Source organism: Vipera ursinii (genome assembly GCF_947247035.1).
Source record: "Vipera ursinii genome assembly, chromosome: 2".
In the NCBI taxonomy this organism is placed as follows: domain Eukaryota; kingdom Metazoa; phylum Chordata; class Lepidosauria; order Squamata; family Viperidae; genus Vipera; species Vipera ursinii.
The window spans coordinates 137039056-137058480 of record NC_139513.1 but is presented as its reverse complement, the minus strand read 5'-3'; the positions used below and the strand labels follow the sequence as shown (position 1 = coordinate 137058480).

The following is a 19425-nucleotide window of genomic DNA, read 5'->3' as shown; positions in this document are numbered from 1 at the left end:
TACATTTGTATTTGCACATTTGCTCATAGTAGAATCTGTAGGCTCCTTTATATGTTGTATGATGCATCTGATCTTAGGTGTTCCCAGGACAGTGGGACACTAGATTTCTAGGGGAAAATTGTAAGGGATTTTCTTATGCCAGCGTCTGTACTTAGTCTGAACCTTCTGTGTAACTGGACCCAAGAATGGCATTGTGGGTTTCACCTAAAAAAATGAAAGCTCTTATGTGTGATTTCAATTTTTGGTAAAAATGGTAGATGACTATTTAAATCAAATGGGTAAAATATCTGTTGATATGAAATGAGGCAATATTAGTATTTGAAGCAGAACACTGTGAGTTGAAAACTCATGTAGTGAATATTGAACACTGTTTTGATCATCTTTAATCTTTTTGCTATTTGCTATTTTATTTATTTATTATTATTTTAATTCCATTTATATCCCGCCCTTCTCCGAAGACTCAGGGCGGCTTACAAGTTTAGCAGTAGCCTTCATTCTATGTATATGCCTGCTTATTAGGGCTTTCACACACACCCCAAGCGGCATTATTACAAAGTCAGCTTATTGCCCCCAACAATCTGGGTCCTCATTTTACCTACCTCGGGAGGATGGAAGGCTGAGTCAACCTTGAGCCTGGTGGGATGCGAACCTGCACTAATTGCAGGCAGCTGGTGTTACTTAAGGAGGCATTAGCCCACTGCTCCACCAAGGCTTTATTGCCACTAAAAAAGCACCAAGTATTATTTTTATGCTATGTTTTGAGCAAATCTAAACACGAAGCATCTTCTCACTGTAAACTACTTAGAATTGGGAGAATTAAGTGTCAGGGAAGGCTGAAAACATACGCTGTTGTGAAATTTCAAATGTCAGACATAATATGTTGCAAATAATATGCTTTGCCTGAGGGTGTGGAAATGAGCTGAATATTAATTCTTGCGTTCTGTGTATAGAGCAAATTATGAAAAGAATGTACATAATTTTGTGTACTGTACTGCTCTGCTGTTGCTAAAAATAGGGCATTCAGACGTCATGCCATACTGGTATAAATTTGTATTTTTAACTTTTTGTTAAGACTGAAATTATTTATCCTCTTATCACCACAGATTCTGGCTGCTAAGATAAATGATGACTTAATCTGAATAAGAAGCAAGAGAAAAATGGGCCATGGTGAAAGTTCAATTCAGAAGAGCAACGCAACATCAGCATTGTCTTGTTGCTATTCAGGAAGAAATTCTGCTACAGAAGGTAAAATAATTGTTTCTTTCAGAAGTCAATGCACTGTTTGCTTTTATAGGTATATCTCATTTTCTGTTGAAGTCCAGTGTTTAACTGAACAGATTCCTTTTTGTATCCTGGAAAAGTGGGTGCTAAGTCTCCGCAGATATCCACGCTTAGCTACTCCTATTTGGGCTCAGATGTTATTCAAGCTTGGATCTAGTTACATAAATTGCCAAAGAATATTATCTCTCTAGCTAGCCTAATATTGAATTTAAAAAATTCCAGAAGAAAGCAAACGACAAACTATTGTCTTTTTTTTGGCAAGAAAATTACGTAGATATTATTATGAAGCTGCTAGGAACTGAACTCGCAATAGAAGAGAAATTGTACGGTATGTAGCTTAAGGTTGAACTGTGATGTTCTCTGAGCTTGGTTGTTTGCTTGCAGATGTTTCATTACCCAATTAGGTAACATTATCAGTACTGATGAGTGTGGGATTTGCTCCCTATTTATAAATAGCAGCTTGCCCTGCCGGTGTGGGTGTGGTTTTCTCCTTGATAGTTCCTCGATTAGGGTATTGTCTTCAGCTTGATTGATTGTCTGGTGTTATTCCCTGTTTATCTGGGTATTGGTTGCTGTAGAGCAGGGGTGTCAAACTGCCGGCCCACGGGCCGGAAGCATCATCCCAAACCTGCGCCCACCCTATTGCCGGCAATGGAGAAAAAGCTCTGATACGTTGCGTGACATCATGTAACGTCGTGAGTTTGATATGTCTGCTGTAGAGGATATCTTACGGTTTTCCTTCTTAGCTTTTTATTTCTTCTAAATGATGTGTAAATGTGATTTATTTCAATGTGTTGATCAATTATTATATATTTTTTCTGCTGTTCAGCTCTTAGATCTGACAACCACACAATGAGAAATAGAAATGCTAATTTTGATTAATCATGATTGCTAAATTTAGTTGCCAGATGCTAGAGTGAATTAGAAATTGCTATATTGTCCAGGGTACTTTTGAAGGGCAGTTTTGGTGGACTACGCCAGGCTGAATATATATATATAGATTAAAATATGGACATTAATTTTCAAAGTAATTTTATTTATATAGTGATTATTTTATTTGATTAATCATATTTGTAACTTGCAAATAGTAACGTGAAGTAGTAATAACATACTCTACCTGCAATTATAATATTGCATTATGAATCTAAAGGCAGAATAAGCAATTGGAATTAATGTTGCTTTGTGAAGTATAGAACAGACATGTCAAACACAAGGCCCGGGGGCCGGATCCGGCCCGCGAAGTGGTTTCATGTGGCCCGCGAAGCCATCCTGGAAACAGTGAGGGAACGGCCCCCACTGCCTTGGCCCGGCCCAGAGACCCTCCTTTTGCCAGAGACCCTCAGATCTGTCCCACTCCTGCCCAGGCCCCCATAGGCACCCTTGATGCATAGGTCATACGCACTCTAGCCACGCCCACCCAGTAGGCCACGCCCACCCAGTAGGCCACGCCCACCCTGGCCATACCCACCCGGCCCCTTGAGGGCAACTGCAATGCTGATGTGGCCCTCAATGAAATTGAGTTTGACACCCCTGCTCTAGAGGAAAACCAAAATAGACAATATGCCACAAATATTGCAAATGCAAAGTAATTTAAATAACCACAAAGAGGATCAGCAAGAAAACGTGACATGTTAATTTAGAGACTGTCCACTGGAGTTGGGTGGCCAATAAATTTAAATAAACAAATTAGAGAATTACAGCTGGTGGATTTCAAATACTTTATATTTCAAGATATTGATGGGTTTTATACTGAAATGCATTCCTAAGAGATATTTTAATAAGACAAATTGGCAAAGCAATTCTAGATCTCAATATCCAAGCTGACTTTCCAATTCTAATTTGTGACCAGCTGCAACAATCTTCATATACCAAATTAAAAAATTGAATTTTACAGAATTACTCTTTCACATAAAATCAGTTTCTTGGCCTCAAAATAGGGAAAAAAAACATGTTCTTCCCCCACCCACACCACGAAATTTTAAGCTATTTCACTAGTTTTATGAGTAACACAAATCCACTATCTGATATCTGTTTTCAGATATCAAATTACATCATGTGGTTGTAATTGGCTGATGTTAACAAAAAGCTAGTACAGCTGGGTAAAGCTTTTTAACCAGCTCAGCAACAAGATGGAAATGGATTAAAACTGCAGGCTACTCCTTTCAATACAGTGCAGGGATCTTTTAATCATATATTTTAAATGTTCTATACCAGGGGTGTCAAACTCAATTTCATTGAGGGCCGCATCAGCATTGTGGTTGCCCTCAAGGGGCCGGGTGGGTGTGGCCTGGCTGGGCGTGGCCTACTGGGTGGGCGTGGCTAGAGTGCATATGGCCTACTGGGTGGGCGTGGCCAGCTCTACATCGTTCTCATCAAGGGGGCCTATGGGGGCCTGGGCAGGAGTAGGACAGATCTGAGGGTCTCTGGCAGAAGGAGGGTCTCTGGGCCAGGGCCAAGGCAGTGGGGGCCGTTCCCTCACTGTTTCCAGGATGGCTTCACGGGCCGCATGAAACCACTTCATGGGCCAGATCCGGCCCCCGGGCCTTGTGTTTGACATGTCTGATCTAGATGTTCTTTGCAAAACCTGCGAGTAGTGAATAATTTGAATGGCTGCTGTCCTCTGTTCAAAGAGATTGTTCTAGGCAGAATAGACTGACTGTGATTTGTATATTCTAGAGCTCAGTGGTCTTGCTGATTGTACATGTCTTTTTCTCTATTGCCCATTCAAACTGACCATCCGGGCTGATTTTTTTTACAACATTTAACTTTTTGTTGTATAAGGTAATGTGTGAAAAGTGTCCCAAATATTGATGAGCAACATTTTGATCCAAGAGGAAGGTAGGAAGGATTTAAGATGACGTTCACACAAACAAAAAAGAAGACTGGAAAAGGAAAAATTATTATGCAATATCTATCTTCCCAGACTTGACAATATGTGGGGTTGCCTGTGTCACCTGAAAGGAATCCTGGAAATTGCTCTTCCCCCACAAACGTGTATATATGTATTTACCAGAAGCCACATTTCTCAAAAGGACAGGGCCAGAATAATAGCAGATTAAAAATAGTTTTCTATAAATCAATATCTATCTATCTGTCTGTCTGTCTGTCTGTCTGTCTGTCTATCTATCTATCTATCTATCTATCTATCTATCTCTCTCTCTCTCTATCTATCTATCTATCTATCTCTATCTCTATCTATCTATCTATCTATCTATCTATCTATCTATCTATCTATCTCTATATCTATCTATGTATCTATCTCTATCTATCTATCTATCTATCTATCTATCTATCTATCTATCTATCTATCTATCTATCTACCTATCTATCTACCTATCTATATTGTTCCGCTATTGAGTTTTGCTACTTTGTGATCTCATGGCTCTCATTTCTGCAGGATTGTCTGTCAGTGTTGCTGAAATGAAAAGTACCCCTTTCATAAACTGAATTGATCCTGTGTCTGCAGATACTAACAATTTTCCTACATACACTAATCATGCGCATGCAAATAAATGCAGGTTCTCCTAGCAGACTTAGAAAAAAGAAGGGAAAAAGGCAGAATGGAGAACACTGGGAAAAGAAGGAAAGAGAAAGGTGAGGAGGACAGCATAAATGAAGGGAAGAGGTGACTGAGCAGAGAAAGATAAATCCTGCTGAGATGTCAGGAAAAAAAGGATTAAATGAATCATCCCCAAGCTATTCAAAAATGTCCCAACTACTAATAAAAAATGTCTGCAGATCGTTGCACCAAGTTAGTCGTAAGAGATTAAGCAAAGTCTGCTTTTAGTGTACTCTCGAGAACCCTTCTGAATAGCATTCAGGAGAAAGATTTATACTGCGTGGAGTAGTGTCCCCTGAGCAAAGATGTATATTTCACTCTGACATTAGAAGTGGCTTGATTTAATTCTTTTTTTCAGCAAGGTGATGGCAAGAAATACCTTGATCCACCATTAAACGTTTAGTTTCAGATTTCCAGAACGCCTCCCCCTTCAGTATTTACACTGTCATTTGCTCTAAAGCTAGGGACTGGATACCTATGCATTCTGGTTCCTGCAGAAATAGAAGAATGTGGAATAATAGGGTAGTCCTCAACTTACGATCACAATTGAACCCAAAATTTCCATTGCTAAGCAAGACAGTTGTTAAGTGAGCTTTGCCCCACTTTATGACCTTCCTTGCCACAGTTGTTAAGTGAATCACTGCAGTTGTTAGGCTAGTAACATGGCTGCTAAGTGAATCTGGCTTCCCCATTGACTTTGTTCGTCAGAAGGTTACAAAAGGTGATTGCATGACCTCAGGCCATCCATAAATACATGCCGGTTGCCAAGTGTCTGAATTTTGATCATGTGGCCATAACGATGCTACAGTGGTCATAAGTGGAAAATGCTCATAAGTCAGGTTTTTTTTCCTTCCAGCGCGATTGTAACTTTGAACGGTCACTAAACAAATGTAATTTAAGGACTATTGTATATATAAAAATGCAAGCGAAGAAGTGAATGATAACATAGTGTGAAGTATCTAATCTGGTAGTAATAGCCTAGTGCAGGGGTCGGCAACCTTGGCTCTTTTATGACTCGCGGACTTCAACTCCCAGAATTCCTGAGCCAGCTATGCTGGCTCAGGAATTCTGGGAGTTGAAGTCCGCGAGTCATAAAAGAGCCAAGGTTGCCGACCCCTGGCCTAGTGGAAAATTTATCCTAGAGAAATGGGGCTGAGTCAAGTTGTTCTTTCGCTGTTGTGCCACATCCTCTTCCTTCTCTTTTGAATCTGTGGCTTAGCACGCAGCCATGTCAGGTTAGTAGGCAGGCAACCTGGTTAGACAAAGGATTTCTAACTGCTTCCACCCAGATAACATATTGAAATACACGATTAGAGCTTCTTATCATGAAAATTCAAATACATAATTTTTCTTCCTCCTGCTTTTCCCCCCCTAGTGTTTTGGCATCGGTGATGAGAAATGGGGTATGATGTAGCACGTTTTCAAGGGGATGTTGATGAAGATCTTATTTGCCCCATCTGTAGTGGGGTTTTGGAGGAGCCAGTGCAGGTAGGTGGTAAAGACTTAACTAAATTAATATGTATTTTGCATACAGGTTTTATGCAGCAATTATGTATTAAGTCTTTCTTATTCATATAGAGGAACATAGCACAGTCTGGTGATTAAGGTGTTGCGCCAGTAATGGGGAGACCCATGTTGTAGTCCCCTCTTAGCCATTGAAACACACTGTGGAACTTTGAGCTAGTTACTCTCTCTGCCCAATCTATTCCCACAAGCTGTTGGTTTTAGCGGGAATAGGAGGTGGGTGCACTTGTATGCTGCTTCAGCTTCTGGATGAAAGGTAGAATATGAATGTAATAATAAATGTAGTTAAATGTTAATTTAAACACTCTTAAATTATTATCTTCTATTTCGGTTCAACTGCTTCAGCTAAATGTCCAGGTTTAAACTTTTTGTTCAGAAATTATTATTATTATTATTATTTTAAATTACAGCACAATATGCTAATTATTGCTAAGCTTATTTAGTTTATCAGCAGTAGTTTTCCAAAGCAAAACATAAAACTAAGTTAATATAAGGGAGAGAGAAAATACTTATCTACTCTTGAAAAGTTTTGATATAAGTTCATAAGTGTATATGTAAAGTATATAAGAAATTAAAGCTGTGGATAATATACAAAAATAAGTCATAATTAAGTAATCCTCTGTATAAGCTTTAGTTTAGTCCAGGGGTCGGCAACCTAAAAAAGGAAAAGAGCCACTGGGAACCGGTTCCATCAGAAATTAAAAAAAGTGGGAGCCGCGTGCGTGTGTCCATGCACGCACTTCCTCAAAGAGTGGCACCGCTGCCCATTCGCGCGGAGGTACGCGCGCACCTCTCCAAAGGTTTGGGGAGGTGCGCGCGCACCTCCGCCCATTCGGGGAGGTGCGCGCGCACCTCTCCAAACGGGCGGTGCCACTCTCCATTTGGAGAGGTGCGCGCGCACCACTGCCCGTTGGAAGAGGTGCGCGCGCACCGGGCGGCTGGGAGCCGCAGGTTGCCGACCTGTGGTTTAGTCATACAATGCTGTAATAACAATTTTCAACCTATAGAAAGAGTCAATAGTGATTCAAAAGCATACACATACAAAAAAAGCCAACAAAACTTTCTGAGTTAAGAAGATGTTAAGAATTTATCACAATGTTGCAAAGTAACAGTTAATCTTATAGGTGTTTCTGTTTACCACTGCCTTCATAAAAATACATATTCTAAGTTGAGGTATGACTATCCATACAGAAAAGCAGTACAGTATTTGCTGTTTCGGAAAGCTTGCCTTAACTGTTTTTCTCATTAATTTGCCTTTACAATGAGAAAGTTATATTTAGTTTGCTGAGAAGAGAATAACAGATGCAAACAATAGGGTGTATGTGTTATGCTTAAGATACATGTCTTAAATTTAGTATCGCTTTCCTTTTGGGCAAATTTGAATAAAACTGTCTTTGTGTATGTACATTTGTTTTTGGTCTCTGCAAGAGGCAACTTTCCTTCCTGTCAAGTGCATTGTATTATATTTAGAAGTTCAGAAATAAAATAGTTATTCAAAGCAATTTCTAAATCTCTCCCATGGAATCTAAAAGCATGTGATTTTGCAACACTTAATTTCTATGAAATGGTTGATAGTAGTTGATAGGATTAAAGAGCAAGCCATTTTGTATAGAATGACTTTGTAATTTGACTGTAGTTTTTCCACTCTGCACATCCCTTCAGAAAGAATGAGGGAAGTCTCCCAGGTTATTTCTAGAAGAGATGTATTTGCAACATGCAATCACGATAAATGATTTAACCTTAAGTACTGCAGTTAAAGATGCTGAGTTTGTCAGCTGAAAAGGTGACCACTCAGGTTTGAGATTTGAGGACCGTGCAATGGGGTGAACCCCTGTTCCTTGGCCTGTTCCTGCCCATCTAGCAGTTGAAAGCATGCAAAAGCAAGTAGATTAATAGGTGCCACTTCAGTGGGGAAGGTAATAGTGTTCCATGTGCCTTTGGCATATAGCCACGTTGTCCACATGACCTTTGGATAATGCTGGCTCCCTCGGCCAAGAAACGGAGATGAGCACCGTGCCCTAGAGTCAGACATCGCTGGAAAGGAAAAACCTTTACATTTTTTTTTACTATATAGTAGAGATCCCCAACCTTTTGGCACCAGGGACCGGTTCTGTGGAGAGAGATTTTTCCACGGACCGGAGGGTGCGTGGTTTTGTGTGCTGCCTGCATCTCGCAGATGGGGCTTTGCTCGTTTGTGCAGACCAGTTGCTGGCATGCCACGGCCCGGTACTGGTCCACGGACTGGGGATTGTGTACTCCTGCTGTATAGCATAGTACTGTTTTTTTATCAATAATGTACAGGGAGTGCAGAATTATTAGGCAAGTTGTATTTTTGAGGATTAATTTTATTATTGAACAACAACCATGTTCTCAATGAACCCAAAAAACTCATTAATATCAAAGCTGAATATTTTTTGGAAGTAGTTTTTAGTTTGTTTTTAGTTATAGCTATTTTAGGGGGATATCTGTGTGTGCAGGTGACTATTACTGTGCATAATTATTAGGCAACTTAACAAAAAACAAATATATACCCATTTCAATTATTTATTTTTACCAGTGAAACCAATATAACATCTCAACATTCACAAATATACATTTCTGACATTCAAAAACATAACAAAAACAAATCAGTGACCAATATAGCCACCTTTCTTTGCAAGGACACTCAAAAGCCTGCCATCCATGGATTCTGTCAGTGTTTTGATCTGTTCACCATCAACATTGCGTGCAGCAGCAACCACAGCCTCCCAGACACTGTTCAGAGAGGTGTACTGTTTTCCCTCCTTGTAAATCTCACATTTGATGATGGACCACAGGTTCTCAATGGGGTTCAGATCAGGTGAACAAGGAGGCCATGTCATTAGATTTCCTGCTTTTATACCCTTTCTTGCCAGCCACGCTGTGGAGTACTTGGACACGTGTGATGGAGCATTGTCCTGCATGAAAATCATGTTTTTCTTGAAGGATGCAGACTTCTTCCTGTACCACTGCTTGAAGAAGGTGTCTTCCAGAAACTGGCAGTAGGACTGGGAGTTGAGCTTGACTCCATCCTCAACCCGAAAAGGCCCCACAAGCTCATCTTTGATGATACCAGCCCAAACCAGTACTCCACCTCCACCTTGCTGGCGTCTGAGTCGGACTGGAGCTCTCTGCCCTTTACCAATCCAGCCACGGGCCCATCCATCTGGCCCATCAAGACTCACTCTCATTTCATCAGTCCATAAAACCTTAGAAAAATCAGTCTTGAGATATTTCTTGGCCCAGTCTTGACGTTTCAGCTTGTGTGTCTTGTTCAGTGGTGGTCGTCTTTCAGCCTTTCTTACCTTGGCCATGTCTCTGAGTATTGCACACCTTGTGCTTTTGGGCACTCCAGTGATGTTGCAGCTCTGAAATATGGCCAAACTGGTGGCAAGTGGCATCTTGGCAGCTGCACGCTTGACTTTTCTCAGTTCATGGGCAGTTATTTTGCGCCTTGGTTTCTCCACACGCTTCTTGCGACCCTGTTGACTATTTTGAATGAAACGCTTGATTGTTCGATGATCACGCTTCAGAAGCTTTGCAATTTTAAGAGTGCTGCATCCCTCTGCAAGATATCTCACTATTTTTGACTTTTCTGAGCCTGTCAAGTCCTTCTTTTGACCCATTTTGCCAAAGGAAAGGAAGTTGCCTAATAATTATGCACACCTGATACAGGGTGTTGATGTCATTAGACCACACCCCTTCTCATTACAGAGATGCACATCACCTAATATGCTTAATTGGTAGTAGGCTTTCGAGCCTATACAGCTTGGAGTAAGACAACATGCATAAAGAGGATGATGTAGTCAAAATACTCATTTGCCTAATAATTCTGCACTCCCTGTAGTGATTTATTTCTTCTTTTAGGGGGGGATGGGGGCAAGATTTCTTTGAAAATATGGATTTAGTCAAATGGTTTGGAATAGCTTGCTTGCTTTGCAAGTTTAAAAATGGCATTTGTTGGCAGAACTATGACCACATATACAATCATTTGTAAGGCTTAGTGAATGTGAATAAACTTGCCAACTCCTCCTCCCTCACTCTTTCACATAGTACAGCTATAGAAACACTCATATATTGTTTGTTTATAATTAAGCAACTTGTCTAAAAACAGGATGTACAGTACTTCTGGTTATAGCTGCATCTATCTTATTAGCACAATAATTTAAAAGCAAGCAGCTGATTTGATAGCTGCGGTGCCCTAGAAAAAGTGTTTGTGGGCATACTTACGCTAACCAAGCTTTGTGGATTACTGCACCGTGTGAATATGACCATTGTGTGGCTCCAGTATTCAACCTTAACATTAATTCAGCCAAAATACAGTGATCTTATAGATACTGTACAGGTAGTCCTGGAATTACGACCACAATTGAGCCCCAAATTTATGTTGCTAAGTGAAATAGTTGTTAAGTGAATTTTGCCCCATTTTATGACCTTCCTTGCCACAGTTAGATGAATCACTACAGGTGCTAAGTTAGTAACACAATTGTTAAGTGAATCTGGCTCCCCCATTGCTTGTCATAGAAGGTTGCGGAAGGGAATCACGTGACCTCGGGACACTGCAACCGTCATAAATGTGAGTCAGTTGCCAAGTGTCTGAATTTTGATCACATGACCATGGGGATGCTGCAATGGTCGTAAGTGTGAAAAAATGGTCATAAGTAACTTTTTTCAATGCCGTAGTAATTTTGAGTGGTCACTAAGCAAACTGTTGTGAGTTGAGGACTACCTGTGCTTGAATAAGAGACATCATTGATATTTATCACTCCATGTTTTAGGAGAGCTAAAATTCCTGGAAGGTGGATTTATTTTTGCACAGGAACTGGCAGGGACTATTCTTTACCCCACTTGTTCTCCTTACATAACTTCTGCATGAGAAAGAATTGGCCAAGAAATATGCTCTTACGTGGCTTTTGGAAGAGCTAGGGCTGAAAACGTTGGTCTCTTGTTTGTGTTGTGTCATAAAATAAAAGCATTCGGCTTATTTTGCTTGCTTTTTTTTTACACCTGGAGAATTACATTGCTAAATTTTGTAGAAGTTATAGCCAAATTTTGAAAGTGGGAGCAAAAGACTGTAGCTCCATAACAATGATCTGGAGGCTATATATAGCCAATGAGCTTCAGGTCACCCATCCCGGTTTTAGAGTGAGGCTAAATAGCAATTATCTACATAGCGTATCTGTCTAAAATTACTTATTTTGGAGGTCTCTTAAGTGGAAGGCAAGCTAAAACAAAATGACTTTTGCAAAGCTGCACCAAGCACCCTTCCCTGCAGAACAGATCTATTTGCATTTTTGCACTGAACATCCTTAAATGCTCTGGTGACATCTGCAGACATGGGCAGATCTATCTCCAATAGAAGTTGGCTGCAAAGAGGTAGGAGCCAAAATTGTGCTCAGGCACAAAGCCCTCAGGTAGACAGTCTCTTCCATGGGTAAATATGTTAAACTCATAAAGGTAAAGGTTCCCCCGCACATGCGTGCTAATCGTTTCCGACTCTAGGGGCCAGTGCTCATCTCCATTTCAAAGCCGAAGAGCCAGCGCTTGTCCGAGGACGTCTCTGTGGTCATCATGACTAGACGCCAAAGGCGCATGGAGCGCTGTTACCTTCCCACCGTAGTGGTCCCTATTTTTCTACTTGCATTTTTATGTGCTTTCGAACTGCTAGGTTGGCTGAAGCTGGGACAAGTAACAGGCGCTCACTCTGTTATGCGGCACTCGGGATTCAACCCGCCAAACTGCCGACCTTCTGATCGACAAGCTCAGTGTCCTAACCCACTGAGCCACCGCGTCCCTTCTTGTTAAACTCATAGATTATGTTAATATCTTTCAGACTCGTATTTGAGGATATTATTGGTGTAAATATTCTGTTTAGTATCAAGGGTGCTCAATGCCCAAAGATCTCGATTGTGTTTGAGCGTTTTTCATGGAGATTTTATCCTACAATCAAGTGGATTTCTACATGTTGTATCTGTGTAACTGATTGAACTAGCTTTAACAAACATAGTTCAAAATACAGGGTGAAATATGGTGTAGGAACATAATAAATACTGTAGAAATAAACCTCTATTACATAATTGGTAATTGTTTTACAAATTTGGGGGTTTTAAGCTAGTATCAGTTTTAAAAAGTAATTTTTAAATATTTCAATATATTATGAAACCCAAATATATTGTTGTGGTCTGTTGGCTTCCAGCAGAGCTAGTAGCAGAGTCATACGAGGAGGAAGAGATGGAGGGGGAGCCTGGGTCAACTTTGAAGCCTTTGGAAGGCTCTGATGAGGAAGCAGAATCAGATGCAGAGCCGGAGCCGTCTGTCCGTGCCCAGGCAGAGAGGCAGCTGTCTTCGGGGCTTGAACTGAGTGAGAGGGAGTAACAGATGGGGCCCATCCCAGATGTGCGTATGCACAGAGAGGAGAGCAATGGAAGGCAATAAGCTGGCTCTCAGGGAAAATAAGTAGTAGACATTAGCCAGCCCCTCCCTGGCTGGGAAATAAAATAGTAGGGGTTTGGGAGTGGCCTGTTGTTGCAGACAACCATTTGTTTTCCAGGATACATCGATGATTAAGTCAGATTCCTTTGCCAAGACCCAGGTTTGTCGGGATGACTTGCTCTGTATTTGAGGTGCCAGCTGAATCTCCCTGTTGGGAACTAATAGACAGTAAATTTGCCTCAGCTGGTATGAACAGGGACTGTTTCTGCTTCATTAATCGTTGAAAGACTTGTTATCTGGAGTTCTTATGTGAACAGAGATGGTTCTTGCCCTGTTTCAGAGGGGGAAAAGACTTTCCTTTGGGGCTACTTTGGTTTTGTCTGCCCAACGTGAACAAAGATTGTTCCTGCCTGGTTTAATAAAAGGGGTTTGTTTACTCACGAGTAAGCGGTTTCTCATTACTTGCGAAGAACACGTATCTGGCTTGAACTGTATAAGGCCTATTTTCAGATCATCATTAAGGGACAACCTTCCTCTTGAATTTTTATACCCGTTATTCTCATTTTTATAAGAAAGTAGAAATCATAGTGATTTGCGTTTGATGATTTGCAGGGTACTTCATTCTTGTAGCAGCTAAGAACTCAACTGCCTCTTTAGGATCATTTTCCATGAATGAGTGAAAATATTTTTCTCTTAGATAATTCTTTGGTTATTGCAGTATTATGCAGTCTAGCCTATCCTTCAAAATCTGTTCATTCAATACTTGTTAGAAAGTCTTGTGCGGGAGAAGGGCGGTATACAAATATAATAAAATAAAATAAAGTTAATGGAAAGAATATAGTGAGTGGTATGAGACAGCTTTGGCTTCTTGGCCTTTTGGCTAAGATCATGTGTGACACAACAAAAGTTTCCATTACCATAAGCATAGAATTGAATATATCAGCATAATTTATGAGCAATGTGGAATTCCTGTGGGGGGGGGTTGTAAGTATATATTAATCTTTGCTTCTGGCTGTCATCAGCTTAATGCCATATGAAGCATCTTTTTCCTTAATGTGCAAGATAAATAATTGGTTGCCAAATAATGAAGTCATAAATGTAAATAGTTTTTAATAACTACATTAATTTTGCTTTGCTGAAATAAAAAAAAATCTGTATCTCATATGGTGAATTAAAAATAATTAAATGGCTGAGGTCCAATCATTGCTAGCTATTATATTTGTGTTCATGAATTATTAGTAAATTCTCCATGCAAAGGGGACTTAAATGTAAATTATTTTTTTTTGTAAAATGTATTGGCCACTCATCTTACCATAAGGTAACTCTGGACGACTTATAATCTTAAAAAGATAAAGCTATATAAAAGAATATATTTTTTTATACTATAAACTTGATCCGACTTTTTCTTTACTATTTTATGGTGCTTTCGGTATCGTTATTTACTTTACTTTTTTTTTTTTTTTTTTGCTTAGGGGTAGTTTTTATGACAGTACTGTAAAATGAACTGTGAAGCCATAATTGAAGAACTACATAGTGCAAGTATAAGAATTTAATTTGATAGAATTAGTAGATGACAGCATGCTGATACTCCATTTAGCAAGTATTCAGCATGTTAGTGGGGAGGATGCAGAATTTCACAGCTGAAATGAAAGTATTCTGAAAAATATTCTGGTCATTTAACCCAGGTACGCTTAGACATTTTTCACATTTGTTCCTCATTGTATGAATTGCACGAAGAGTTCAGCAGAATTTTCTCCTGTTTGTGGAAAACACAGGATGCTGCTTTCTTTTCTTCATCATATTATGAAACCCGATGCTGCTTTTATACGTCGTGCCTTTTCTCTTGGAGCTCTTCCTCATAGCAACCACCCTGAGAGGCAGGTCGGACTGAAAATGGTGATAAGCTCAGTGTTACCAAGTGAGCTTCTTGACTTGGACCTAGTTTTGCTTGATCCCAGAACTATGTCTTAGCTGTCCTACTAGATTTCTTTTGCACCGCTGATTTCGCTGGTCTGTCTGCCTCAGGATTGTTTATACCAGGTTCCTCCATGAAACCCTCTTAATATATCAATATATATACCGTATATACTTGAGTATAAGCCGACTCGAGTATAAGCCGAGACCCCCAATTTCACCCCCAAAAACTGGAAAAAGTTATTGACTCGAGTATAAGCCGATCCGCCGTTCTGCAAGCCTCTGCCGCCAGCAGAGGCTCGATCCGCCATTTTGCAAGCCTGAATACACAGGAATACCCTGTGTAGCCGCGGCTCGTCGGCAGGTCTCCGTTCCTCCTGCCGACCTTTGGGGAGGTTTGGGCGCCTCCCCAAACGTCCCCAAACCTCGGCAGGTCTCCGTTCCTGTTTGGGGAGGTTTGGGCGCCTCCCCAAACGTCCCCAAACCTCGGCAGGTCTCCGTTCCTCCGCGCAGACCTGCCGACCTTTGGGGAGGTTTGGGCGCCTCCCCAAACGTCCCCAAACCTCGGCAGGTCTCCGTTCCTGTTTGGGGAGGTTTGGGCGCCTCCCCAAACCTCCCCAAACCTCCCCAAACCTCGGCAGGTCTCCGTTCCTCCGCGCAGACCTGGGGAGGTTTGGGGAGGCGCCCAAACCTCCCCAAAGGTCGGCAGGTCTGCGCGGAGGAACGGAGACCTGCCGAGGTTTGGGGAGGTTTGGGGAGGCGCCCAAACCTTCCCAAACAGGAACGGAGACCTGCCGAGGTTTGGGGAGGTTTGGGGAGGCGCCCAAACCTCCCCAAACGTCGGCAGGTCTGCGCGGAGGAACGGAGACCTGCCGAGGTTTGGGGAGGTTTGGGGAGGCGCCCAAACCTCCCCAAACAGGAACGGAGACCTGCCGAGGTTTGGGGACGTTTGGGGAGGCGCCCAAACCTCCCCAAAGGTCGGCAGGTCTGCGCGGAGGAACGGAGACCTGCCGAGGTTTGGGGACGTTTGGGGAGGCGCCCAAACCTCCCCAAACAGGAACGGAGACCTGCCGAGGTTTGGGGACGTTTGGGGAGGCGCCCAAACCTCCCCAAAGGTCGGCAGGTCTGCGCGGAGGAACGGAGACCTGCCGAGGTTTGGGGACGTTTGGGGAGGCGCCCAAACCTCCCCAAACAGGAACGGAGACCTGCCGAGGTTTGGGGAGGTTTGGGGAGGCGCCCAAACCTCCCCAAAGGTCGGCAGGTCTGCGCGGAGGAACGGAGACCTGCCGAGGTTTGGGGAGGCGCCCAAACCTCCCCAAACAGGAACGGAGACCTGCCGAGGTTTGGGGAGGTTTGGGGAGGCGCCCAAACCTCCCCAAACAGGAACGGAGACCTGCCGAGGTTTGGGGACGTTTGGGGAGGCGCCCAAACCTCCCCAAAGGTCGGCAGGTCTGCGCGGAGGAACGGAGACCTGCCGAGGTTTGGGGACGTTTGGGGAGGCGCCCAAACCTCCCCAAACAGGAACGGAGACCTGCCGAGGTTTGGGGACGTTTGGGGAGGCGCCCAAACCTCCCCAAAGGTCGGCAGGTCTGCGCGGAGGAACGGAGACCTGCCGAGGTTTGGGGAGGTTTGGGGAGGCGCCCAAACCTCCCCAAACAGGAACGGAGACCTGCCGAGGTTTGGGGAGGTTTGGGGAGGCGCCCAAACCTCCCCAAAGGTCGGCAGGTCTGCGCGGAGGAACGGAGACCTGCCGAGGTTTGGGGAGGTTTGGGGAGGCGCCCAAAGCTCCCCAAACAGGAACGGAGACCTGCCGAGGTTTGGGGACGTTTGGGGAGGCGCCCAAACCTCCCCAAAGGTCGGCAGGTCTGCGCGGAGGAACGGAGACCTGCCGAGGTTTGGGGACGTTTGGGGAGGCGCCCAAACCTCCCCAAACAGGAACGGAGACCTGCCGAGGTTTGGGGACGTTTGGGGAGGCGCCCAAACCTCCCCAAAGGTCGGCAGGTCTGCGCGGAGGAACGGAGACCTGCCGAGGTTTGGGGACGTTTGGGGAGGCGCCCAAACCTCCCCAAACAGGAACGGAGACCTGCCGAGGTTTGGGGACGTTTGGGGAGGCGCCCAAACCTCCCCAAAGGTCGGCAGGTCTGCGCGGAGGAACGGAGACCTGCCGAGGTTTGGGGAGGTTTGGGGAGGCGCCCAAACCTCCCCAAACAGGAACGGAGACCTGCCGAGGTTTGGGGAGGTTTGGGGAGGCGCCCAAACCTCCCCAAACAGGAACGGAGACCTGGGGAGGTTTGGGGAGGCGCCCAAACCTTCCCAAACGTCGGCAGGTCTGCGCGGAGGAACGGAGACCTGGGGAGGTTTGGGGAGGCGCCCAAACCTCCCCAAAGGTCGGCAGGAGGAACGGAGACCTGCCGAGGTTTGGGGAGGTTTGGGGAGGCGCCCAAACCTCCCCAAACGTCGGCAGGTCTGCGCGGAGGAACGGAGACCTGCCGAGGTTTGGGGAGACGCCCAAACCTCCCCAAACGTCGGCAAGTCTCCGTTCCTCCGCGCCCTGCCTGCCTGCTTCTTTCCGCTGCGGAAAGAAGCAGGCAGGCAAGGCGCGGAGTTTGGGGAGGTGCGCGCGCACCTCCCCAAACCTCCCCAAACTTCGGCAGGTCTCGGACGGCGGTGGCTTGGGAGAGGTGCGGGCGATCCCGGAAGCACCAAAGCCTCGGCCGCGCACAAGTCCTCGGTAAGTTTTTTTTGTTGACTGGAGTATAAGCCGAAGTGGAATTTTTCAGCCCAAAAAGTGGGCTGAAAAATTCGGCTTATACTCAAGTATATACGGTATATATTATTTTAAGCAGCTTCAGCCAGTTGAGGATGATGGGCCTTGCAACTTTACATAACTGTTATCAAAAAGGACAGCTCACATGCTTGAGAGAAGATTGAAGTTGAGACTCAAAGGGAGCGTTGTGGCTCTTCAGTTCCGGGTCAAAATTTATCTGCTAAAAACTGAATTGCGAATCATGGAGACTAAAATCATGAGAATATTGCTTTCAGTTAATACTGCTCTGCAATATTTGTAGTTTAGCCTTTACACCAATATAATTCTTATGTTTTATGAGTGTTTTGCTATGTAGCTGCATTCTTTCTTTAAAGGAAAACAGACCTTTGGACAGATTGTTATTGCAGAGACACTTAATTAAATTTGTAGTCTTCTGATTATCAGCTGGTGGTTCTTCTGGAGCTTTCTTTGGAGCACAAGGTATAAGTTTAGCAAAGGAGTGCTCCGTGCAGCATATGTTTAGGGACATATGCTGCATATGAGACAGCCCAAGAAAAAACTGTAGGAACCTTATTGTAGAACTGAAAGTAGTGTGAGAACTTCAGGTTCTCGACTTAGCATCTGTAATGGAGCTTGCCCCTTACTGCGATAAGTTAGGGTTAGGATTTATTAAATTTATATGCCGCCCTTCTCCCTAAGGACTCAGGGCGGCTCACAACAATAAAAATTAAGAGACATAAAATACAAAAATTTAAAAAAGAATTAAACAAAGCAGGTCACCACAAGACTGGACCTGTTTGTACATTCCTTTTTGTGATGGTCATAAAGTGACCGTCAGAGTAAGTTTTTTGCTGCGCGTGGGCGTTTCAAAAAACCGGAAGTAAATTCCAGGTTGTAAATACCGTTGGTGGGATCTGTCATAACTTTGTGACCTGTTGTAAGTCGAGCACTAGCTGTAGAAAACTTGATGTATTCCATAAGAAATTAATCATCTTCATTTCCACCAAACAACTTGGAAGTAGAGCTGTGAGACAAAGAACTAAGCTTGTGAAGTACATTAACGTGTGAGTAAATTTTACTTGGAAAAAGAGCTGGAATGACAACTGTGCCATATTTAGAGGCTTGACTTTGTACTATCTATTTTGGGAGGTACGTTTGGGACGTACATATCAAATCATTTTTCTCTGTTTTGAGAGTATATTGAAGCACTAGACAAGGAAGTAACTTTTCTCATATTTATTTATACTAATCCAGAATTGGAACAATACAGGGTAATCTATAATAGGGTTGATGTGAAGGACAGAGATTAACACGTGGAGGTGAATAATTATGCTAGGTGATTTTTATATCTTTTTTCCTGATAGCTTCTCACTATATTAGAATCTGGTAAGTTACAACCAGAGTAAACTGGTGTTTTCATATGCCTCTGATTGCTTGGTTACATTAATTGATCGATGGGTGTTTTGTCCTATTTCCAACTCTGTTAGTGAAAAGCATTCAGTGAAAGAAACTGCATGGAAAGCTAAGAGCCCACATCAACTTGAGCAGCAGACCTGATGTAATCTAAACTGGCGTGCTTGGTTCTGTTCTTTACACAGGCGCCTCATTGTGAGCACGCTTTTTGCAATGCCTGTATCACCCAGTGGTTCTCCCAACAGCAGACGTGTCCTGTCGACCGAAGTGTTGTGACTGTGGCTCACCTGCGCCCTGTTCCCCGGATCATGCGTAATATGCTATCTAAGCTGCAAATCACGTGTGACAACGCTGTTTTTGGTTGCACTGCTGTAGTGCGGCTTGACAACCTGATGTCTCACCTCAATGACTGCGAACACAATCCAAAGCGGCCTGTGACCTGTGAGCAGGGGTGCGGGTGAGTATTTGCCAAATTTACGTATGTCTGATCGTGACATAGCAGTCACGCGTGATAGCG

At 43.3% G+C, this 19425-nt stretch overlaps 1 protein-coding gene across 3 annotated transcripts in view; it reads left to right on the top strand.

Annotated features, from left to right (window-relative positions):
- Positions 1-19425, top strand: part of RNF41 (ring finger protein 41) — a 32460-nt gene that overhangs the window by 6316 nt on the left and 6719 nt on the right. For 2 of the 3 annotated variants that reach the window (XM_083351789.1, XM_083351788.1), the window contains 3 exons: positions 1104-1245; positions 6216-6328; positions 19094-19365. In XM_083351789.1, the coding sequence (XP_083207915.1) occupies positions 6239-6328; positions 19094-19365 (362 nt within the window). In that variant the 5' untranslated portion in view covers positions 1104-1245; positions 6216-6238. Of the gene's footprint in view, positions 1-1103; positions 1246-6215; positions 6329-17374; positions 18882-18982; positions 19366-19425 lie in introns of those variants that run through there. The other variant, XM_083351790.1, reaches the window with a different exon arrangement.